Below are 10,000 nucleotides of genomic sequence, written 5' to 3' on the forward strand. Positions count from 1 at the left end.
GAGAACTGGGCCTGATTTCTCTCTCTCACTCTAAGCATATATATATATATATATATATATATATATATGTACTCCTTTCTTTTCTTACCATTTCCACTTTACCTTGTCCGGTTTAAGACCCAAAGCCGTTCTCCAATACACAGAAGAAGAATAAAAAGAAGAAGAAGAAGAAGAAGAAGAAGAAGAAGAAGAAGAAGAAGGAGAAGGCGAAGGCTTACTATTTGATTTCTTTCTTTGAGTTCCTTGATACGTGGCCATCGCGATCGTGGCGCCAACCAACGTCAAGGATCGGCAAGGAACGATCTCTTTCGCGCCAGCTGTTAAGTTGTCGTCGTTTGCGAGTCTCAATTGGTGGTGCACGTGGTCTTCCGTCTTATCCTTCTTATTTTTCTCTTTAGTGTCACTTGAGAATAATACGAATCGTAATAGATACGATCTCTCTCCTATCTTCTTCGATATTTCTTATTTAATATAATTCTTCGTTAAACAGTGTTTTGAGTTGTTGGATGGATAAAATTTCAAAAGGGAGAAAAAAGGAAAAAAGAAATTTAAAAGAGAAAAATAAATAGATCAATCGAAAAGAGAGAAAAAAAAAGAAAAGAAAAGAAAAAACAAAACAGAAAGATAAGAAAAATTAAATATAAGAAAAGGAAGAAGGATCAAATTAATGGTGATGATATAGAAAAGAAAGAAAGAGGGGAAATAATTTTGACAAATGGTGTAATTCGTATTTCGTGGTTGATAATCAATGCTCGATAGATGACGCTGATAAAACGTCGAAGAAAATTGGCGGGAATACTTTGGGAAGAAAGTTTTTTTTTTTTTTTTTTTCTTTTTTTTTTTTTTTTTTTTTATATATGAATGAATGATAAGAAAAGATAAACCTACGAATAAATAAGTAAATAAATAAAAAGGGGGAAAAAAAAAGAAACAACGAAAGGGAAAAAGAAAATAGAGATAGAACGAGAGATATGAAAATTGAGATGTCCGAAACAACGGATAAATATTTATTATCGTCGAGATCTATGTTGCAAGGATCGAGGATTTGTCAAGAACACGATCAGCAACAGGATAATGATGATGAACATTGTCCTAATGAAAATGATCACGATTATGAATCCTTGGAATATGAAGAAGACGCTTATTATTCGAATTCTACGACAACACCAAGTTTCGATGATATCGATGAATTATGCGATGATGCCGATGAGATCTTTGTTCATTGTTGGCGTGATTCGAATGGAGAAATCGATGAGATCGTAGTGGACGATGTCAATTTCACGATTGAACCGGAACTCCTTAAACCTGAGGAAGTCGGGAAATCGGGTTTACGTGGATTTCGAAAGAAAAGATCGGTCAGAGTGATATTTCAAGATTTTTCCAAACCGTATCTTGCGAAGATCATCAACAGTCAAAATTATAAGAAGTTATTAGAATTGGTGAAAGGTGCATCGAGTTTATCTTAAAAAAAAAAAAAAAAAATAAAAAAGAAAAGAGAGAGAGAAAGAAAGAAAGAAATATCCTTTCTTCACTATTAATCTTATTTTTGATTTTCTATAACGTCATTTAATTTTAACATCGCGTACTAATTTAATTCATTCCTTTTCTTGGTTTTCTTGCAATAAACTTAATTGTTAATTGTTCAAAGATCAATATTAATATTTATTAAATATATATATATATATATATATATATATATATATATAAGCTATATATTAAATATAATATATAGACAAATTATAATATATATATATATATATATATATATATAGTTGTTAAGAGTTACAACTTTCTCTCTTTTATTTATTATAACTTGTAACATAAGTTACATATTTCTTTTTTCGAAACAAAAAAAATGAGGGTTAAATATTAAGTACATATATGTATATATATATATATATATATATAATAAATTATAAATTAGTAGTTTTAAAAATCATGAAAAGAAATTCTCAAATCGGTAAAGAGATGGTGTGTAATCATTAAAAAAAAATAAGTCATTTATCTTCTAAAATATTGAACCAGAAAATTTCGTAAATGAGTTATGATCTAATTAGTAGCCTTAATTAGTATTCACGTGTCGAAATTTGGAAAAGGAGGTCATCGGGTGTTATCGGACACGTGAAAGTTTTGCACCAACTTTGGTACTCGACATATATATATATATTTATATATATATATACACGTATGCATATACATATACATACAGGGTACATATACATAGTATATAGACGTTATTAGCTATTAGAAATTGCTCGTAAATTTTACGAACGGGAAAAGAACGCTGTTAACCGCATACCATAGTTCCTTTCTTTTGTTCGAGTTAGTAGTATATATGTACATAGGCCCCTCGTCAAGTATCGTTCCAACCTTCGACGTCATGCTAGTTAATCTAGTGATTAATTACAACCTGCAATCACGTACATCGTTAGTCAATATTTTCTTTATTGTTTCTTTTTCCTCCTCTCGGATGTTTTCTTTTTTCCTTCTTTTTCTTTTCTTTTATCTTCTTTTTTTTCTTTCTGTTCTCTCATCAAATTCTTGTTCCAACGATAGGTCGAGAGTAGTAATCTTGTCCTGTTCGGCTTTTTTTTTTCTGTTTCTTTTTCTTCTTCTTTTTCTTTTTTTTTCTTTTTTTTTTTTTTGTAATTCTGAAGCTATAAACAACATATAAGATTAAAGAGAATAATATTACACTCGTTAAAGATAGATATCTCATAGTTGCGTAGTTTTCTTATAACGCAGAGAAGATTGTAATGCGATCGATAAAACGACAATGATCTAAGCCCGTTAGATCTTAAGACGAAGACGACGATGAACTTACGCAACAAACAAGTTGAATTTCTTCGATCAGTCACTGTACGTGACTGGGGCTTGTTGTCTCTCAATTTTCCTTCTACAGAGAATATAGATTTACATAATTATTGCTTAGGGAAATGAATTTTAAAAGAGAGAGAGAGAGAGAGAGAGAAATAAAAACAACAAGAAAAAGAAAAGAAAAAGGAAAACAATATTAAAAGGAAAAAAGGAAAAAAGAAACGTAGAAACGGAGATCAGAATGTAGAACGTTTTAAAGATCGCATGATCATTTTTCAATGTATACAAATATTTTTCGATATAAATTGTTTTTATTTTCTGGAGGAGGTTTTTTTTTTTATTTTTACTTTTATTTATATCTCCTTTTTTTATCGTTAATTTAATGAGATTCTCGTGATCGAGAAATTAGATATTTTATTCTAGTTATTCGTATGTATGTTTATTGTTTATATGTGTTTATGTGTATGTATTAGAGTTGATGAGTCAAGGAAGAAGGTATTTTTTAAAGCGCAATTCTCGTTTCTGTTTTCATAGGAGAGGATGCCTCTCTTCACCCAGCTGGTTCTCTTTCTCCATCGGCTGACAATGCAGCGAACGAGTTGCAAGGACTCACTTTAGAGGAACAAGAAAATCAGAAAGCTATTTGGAACGCGGAACTTGCTAAGGTATATGAATATATGTGACATGGATGTCTTTGAGTTCAGATACTGGAGTACCAATTAACTGTCCTAATTAATAAAGAGAGAGAGAGAGAGAGAGAGAGAGAGAGAGAGAGAGAGAGAGAGAGAGAGAGAGAGAGAGAGAGAGAGAGAGAGAGAGAGAAAGAGAAAGAGATAATAAAGTGGATAGATGATGAGAAAATTAGTTTTTATTATATCAAAAATACTTAGCCTAAAAAGAATAAATAAATAAAAGGAAAATAAAGTAAAATAATGATGATGATGATGATGATGATGATGATGATGATGACGATGATGATAATATTTGAGACATAGAATTTATATTAGAAAATGTTTATTATTTTGTGTTAAATAATAATAATAAAAAGATATTTTTATTATAAATATTGGAAGATTAAAATAATAAACATTATATTATAACGTTAAAATTATTTCGTGTTATATAAATAATAAAAAACGAAAGATAGTTTTATCGTAAATTGATTATATGTTGAGGATTAATATAATTAAGTACGAGAATATTGAATATAAATTTTAATATATATATATATTTTTTTTTTTTTTTTTTTAATAATTGCTCACGTACAATATTATAATTATATTATATTAATTGCCATTATTATACGAATCTACAAGTAGCTTATCATTATATTTAGTAATTTTCTTAAAAAAAAAAAAAAATAAATAAGTAAATAAATAAATAAATAAATAAATAAATAAATAATAAAATTGCAATGAAATGAAATTAAGATTGGTGCAAAATTAATTTTACTGCTTTTACATTCCTAATATGATATAAATCTCAATTGTTTTTCCACCAATCAGACTTACATGATTTATTGTTATATTTATTTATTTATGTATATACATGGTATATGTCGTAGATCGAGGAAGAAATAAATACACTCAGGCATGTATTGGCGAGCAAGGTGAGGGTTTCTCAAGAACTAAAGAGGAAATTGGGCATCAGCGTTTGGAAAGAACTCACCGATGACGTGAATCAGGGCCTGAAGAACGTTAAGGAGAGTCAAGTGTATGTGTGACTCCTTTTGGACGCGCGCGCGCGCGCGTTTTTGTGTATATGCGTATGAATGTATGTATGTATGTATGTATGTATGTATGTATGTATGTATGTATGTATATATGTATGTATGTTTGTGTATAGAAAGTCTTTCTAATACTACTATACAACTCATTTATACTACTATACACTCATTTTCATTCTATTTGTCGATATTATCACTTGTCATCGTTTTACACACATACACATTCATACACGCAGACACGCACGCACACAACATACGCACATATATACGCATATATACTGTGACTATCAGTAGTATATAAGAAATGTCGAGCAAAAAAATCGCAGCATGATTGATTGATTCGCGCTCGATCATGTTTTAAATATTAGAAATCATTTATGATTTTAATCGCTTTTATTTCAAATATTTATTCATCGATAACAACATTCTTTGTTAAAGTGGTGCTTCCAATTCCTAAGATCATAGATTTTAAAATACGCACACACACACACACGCACATACACACATTATATTATACATAATCATCCTTGTAGCAAATATTAGAAACGATAGAGAGCTTGGCATTTGGAGAAAGCTTTAGAGCGAGTAATAGAATATCAAGGACGTTACGTTCGTGTTCTATAAATGTTTTATATATATTTTTTGTTGGAGTTTAACGATAAATTTTTATATATATATATATATATATATATATATATATATATGTATATACTTTAGAAAAATTGATCGTTTTATTTGCTTCGAAAATTTTTCGTTATTATTTCATTAATTTTGTTCATTTATTTATTTATTTATTTATTTATTTATTTATTTATTTATTTATTTATTTATTTATTTATTTATTTATTTTTTTTTTTTTTTTTACGAGGTGTAGAACAAAGATGTATATCTACTAGACAAAAGTCCATTACTTCTCTTCTTGTCCATTTTTATTTACATCTTCTTCCTACTTTCTCTATTCAGACACGTAGAACATTTCTTTTCTTTGACTTTTGGTTGGGTTCTTTATTCAGTTATCAGAACGTTGGAGAGAAACTCGGTCAGTTCAGCAAGGCGATTACCGACAACAGTTTGTAAGTACGCAAACCATAGTTTCTGCTATCAAAGATCCAACGTTCCTTACCTTTTTTCAATGTTTCAATGTTTTAATGATATTCTTTTTTTCTTTTCCTTTTCTTTTTTTTTTTCTTTTTTTTTTTAATCATTATTATTTCACTTCACGTTATCGTGCAATGTTTTCTTTCTTTCTTTTTTCGCTTGCTGCTTCCTTTCTTTTCATTTCTTTTTTTTTTTTATTTTTTTTTTTTATTTTTTATTTCTATTTTAATTTTAATTTTTATTTCTTTTTTCTTTTTTTTTTTTTTTTTTTCCCCCCAATACAACAGATAAAACACAAATCTCGCTTATATTTTCTTTTCACGTGTTATTTCTCACATGCTACTTATTATCATCATGCAAGCTTATCATTAATATTAGATTGGTATAATTTGTATTTAACTATGATCATGTAAAACTTAGATAGTTCACATTGAAAATATAAATGAAGGACTAATTGGATATGTATGTTTGAGAAAGAACGAACGTGTGTTCTGTAATCAATATTAACATATTATTATTAGAACGTATGTAAATTGTATATGTATTATTAACAAGTACAAAATTAATTTGTTAACTTTTTATCTATTTTATATAAAAATGTAAATCAATTAATTTTGTTTGTCTTATTTAGATTCCAAAAGACTGAGTCGGTCTTTAAAAGTACAGCCGAGAAAACAACGAGCATTCTTGGTGGTTTTGGCAGTGGCATTTCTATGAAATTAGGTCAGATGCGTAATTCAGATAGTTTCCGTTCTTTGGAAGAAAGAGTTGGATCTGCTTATGAAAATGTTAAGGTAAATTTATCTAGAAATATGTAATATATATATATATATATATATATATATATATATATATATATATAAATATATATATATATAATATATATATATAATTCCGTGGATTATAATATATTTTATTAATTTCTGAACAATTAACTCTGATCTGATTTTTTTTCTATTTTATATATCTTACCTATAATATATACATATATTTTTTGCAAAGTGATTTTTTTTAAATTATGCGTTAATAATTTTTATAAAATTATTTATCTATTATTATTATTATTATTATTATTATTATTATTATTATTATTATTATGTCTATATATTAAATTATCTAAATTGTATTATATCTAAATGAAATTGGTCGCTTGAGAAATGATGACTCAAAAAAAAAACAAAAATGTAGTCTTTTTTCTATAGTGCAAAGGGTTAACAAAAGTTCTATGATATTTGAAAATGATATATATATATATATATATACATATATGTATTTCATACATTTAATATTAATTTTATTGATTGTTAGACAAAAGTCGTGCCTTCGAGATCCAATTCGACGCAGAGCTTCGACGATGCATTACGAGAAGCAGAAGCAACGAGACGTGCATCAGCAGCACCATCAGCAACCAGTCCGACCATTCCCGAGGACAAACTTCTCTCTTAGAGTTGACTTTGAATTCTTTAATGGTCACCTGTCTCTCCTATTCCGCGCTACACACGCCAACGATTTATATGATATCGATCGTAAATTCTTTTATGATCGAAGACTATCTCTATCTCGCCCTATGCGCTCTATCACTTAATTAATCGTCCATTGCATTTTTATAATAATCGGGAGCTAATCCATCGAATCAAGTGTACGGTTGGAGAGAACTTATTATTATTATTATTATTATTATTATTATTATTATTATTATTATTATTATTATTATTATTATTAATATTATTATTATTATTATTATTATTATTATTATTATTATTATTATTATTATTAATATTATTATTATTATCATTATTATTATTATTATTATTATTATTATTATTATTATTATTATTATTATTATTATTATTATTATTATTATTATATTAAAGGAAGGAAAAAAGGACCATGAGCCTACAAAAAAAAGAATAATGAGGAAGATTTGCCGAGCTCTTTGCTCATCGTTTTAAAATAATAATAATAATAATAATAATAATAATAATAATAATAATTATTATTATTATTATTATTATTACTACTACTATTATTATTATCATCATCATTATTATTTTTATTATTATTATTTTCTTTACTTTTATTATTATTATTATTATTATTATTATTATTATTATTATTATTATTATCATAATGATTATTATTATTATATTTTTTTTATATAATATGATCATGTATTTCGGAACGTCACGAGCAATAATGTTATTGGCTGAAAAGATAAGAAAAAAAGAAAATTGTTCTTATCGATGAAGATTTAGGACAAAAATGAAAGAATGTTATTACGATACGTTCAAAGTAAATAACGTATGTTTACGCGATTAAAAAATATTGAGCGTTATAAAAATGACACGTAAACTCGCAATTAGAAATGAATATTTCGACGAGCTTTTTAATTTTTTTTTTCTTCTTTTCTTTTCTTTTGTTTTCTTGCTTTTTTTTTTTTTTCGTTCAACGACCACGCGTATTTCGTTTCGTTTTGTTTATTTCTTTTTTTTGTGGGTTTTTTTTTTTATTTTCTTTGGTTTGTTTGTTTACTCATTTTTTACTTTTTCTTCCTCTTTGGATTCTTGCATTCTTTTCATTCCTAATTTTTTTTTTATATCGCGTAAAAACTATCTTTTTTTCTTATTTACTATAAGGTCGTTGTGATTTTATGGCTCTGACGTGACAAGTAGGTTCGTGGTCGAGATAGGTCAAGGAGCTAGTTCTTTTTTTTTTTTTTTTTCTTTTTTCCTTTAGTAATAATTTTGACGATTCCTTTTTCTTCTGCTTTTTCTTTGTTTTTTGCTGATTCATTTTCCACTTCTTTTCTTTCTTTTTTTTCTTTTTTTTTTCCGGAAATAAATATGACATTTGAAACGAGAAATTATATATTTTCTTTTTGCGCACCGCTACGCGAGCACTGTGATTTTTATTTTTCACTTTGAGTGACTCCGTATATATATATATATATATATACGGAGCATTTTAATATTGAAAGTATATAGTTAAGATAAATAGAAAAAAGAAAGAAAGTCAGAAAGAAAGAAAGAAAGAAAGAAAGGAAAAAAGAGAGACACCAATATACACAAAGTATATTTCGATGAGATCATCTTGTTTTTTTTTTTTGCTTTTCTTTTTTGTTCTTCATGCACCTTAGGTAGGAGACGGTAAAATGTTAAACTAACGACGCACTTATAAAAATATTATTTTATATTATCTTTTTTGCCGAGGTCGTTCTTTTTTTTTTTTTTTTTTTTCTTTTCATTTTCCTCCTTTTCTTTTCCTTTCTTTGATTTTCAAACAAACGTCAGTCGTTTGAAAAACGATTATCGACTGTAATAAAACTATTTTTAACGATCGTGGACCATACCCGTCCTTCGACAATACTACTTAACTATTCACAAGTACGTGGAATGCGATCGTTCACTGCTATATACACATACATACATACATAAATACATATACATATACATATACAAATACATATATATATATATATATATAAATATATATTTTATTGCAAATTTAATTTCATTATCGATATATAGCAACAAAAGGTTTGCTTGCCAAATAAAACACTTATTGTTCACGCTCTACAATTTTAAGTGGTTAAAGAAAGAAAAACGACCAAGATGGAGCGAGAAAATAATTAAACAAACAAATAAATAAATAAATAAATTCAATAATTATAAACTCTGATTAACACATCGAATAAAAGCAATTTCTAATAATTAATTTTTCTAAACGGACAGAAAAACTGCGAAAGATATTCTTAATATTGTTAATGAAACGTGAATATGAAGAAGGATAAAAAGTTATGAATTAGGAATGATTTAATAAGGGGAAAAAGGAAAATAATAAAAAAAAAAAAAGAAAAAAAAAAAAAAAGAAGAAGGAAAAATAAAAGAAAGCAAAGCAGAGATGACAATGATTTGTTGATGATATAATGATGATATACTTACACCGGGGGGGTAAGTACTGTAATAACTAAATTACGTCTTAATTAATAACAATTTCGAAAAGGAAGCGAGCTATCTTATGTGAAGCCTTACAGACGTATATAAATATATTTTCTAACAAGCTGGAATAGATCGAGAGAGAGAGAGAGAGAGAGAGAGAGAGAGAGAGAGAGAGAGAGAGAGAGAGAGAGAGAGAGAGAGAGAGAGAGAGAGAGAGAGAGAGAGAGAGAGTTAAATAGAAGAAAAAAAAAGATAGAAGGAAAAAAAAAAGAGCCGAATGAAATGAATGCAAGACGAGGAGGAGAGAAAGAGAAAAAAGTTACGAAGGATATTTTCTATAGTAGCTTTTTAAAGACCAAAAAAAAAAAGGGGAAAAAAAAGAGAAAAAAAAAAAAAAAAGAAAAAGTTAACAAATAATCAC

At 27.2% G+C, this 10,000-nt stretch overlaps 1 protein-coding gene across 3 annotated transcripts in view; it reads left to right on the plus strand.

Annotated features, from left to right (window-relative positions):
- Window positions 1-7,381, plus strand: part of LOC124954387 (tumor protein D54) — a 14,346-nt gene extending 6,965 nt beyond the window's left edge. The window contains exons 1-6 of one of the 3 annotated variants that reach the window (XM_047507262.1): window positions 853-1,446; window positions 3,352-3,482; window positions 4,382-4,530; window positions 5,557-5,616; window positions 6,273-6,435; window positions 6,950-7,381. In XM_047507262.1, the coding sequence (XP_047363218.1) occupies window positions 972-1,446; window positions 3,352-3,482; window positions 4,382-4,530; window positions 5,557-5,616; window positions 6,273-6,435; window positions 6,950-7,087 (1,116 nt within the window). In that variant the 5' untranslated portion in view covers window positions 853-971 and the 3' untranslated portion in view covers window positions 7,088-7,381. Of the gene's footprint in view, window positions 1-852; window positions 1,447-3,351; window positions 3,483-4,381; window positions 4,531-5,556; window positions 5,617-6,272; window positions 6,436-6,949 lie in introns of those variants that run through there. The other 2 variants (XM_047507264.1, XM_047507263.1) reach the window with 2 other exon arrangements.
- Window positions 7,382-10,000: the final 2,619 nt, after the last annotated feature.

This window comes from Vespa velutina, chromosome 15 (genome assembly GCF_912470025.1).
Source record: "Vespa velutina chromosome 15, iVesVel2.1, whole genome shotgun sequence".
Taxonomy (NCBI): domain Eukaryota; kingdom Metazoa; phylum Arthropoda; class Insecta; order Hymenoptera; family Vespidae; genus Vespa; species Vespa velutina.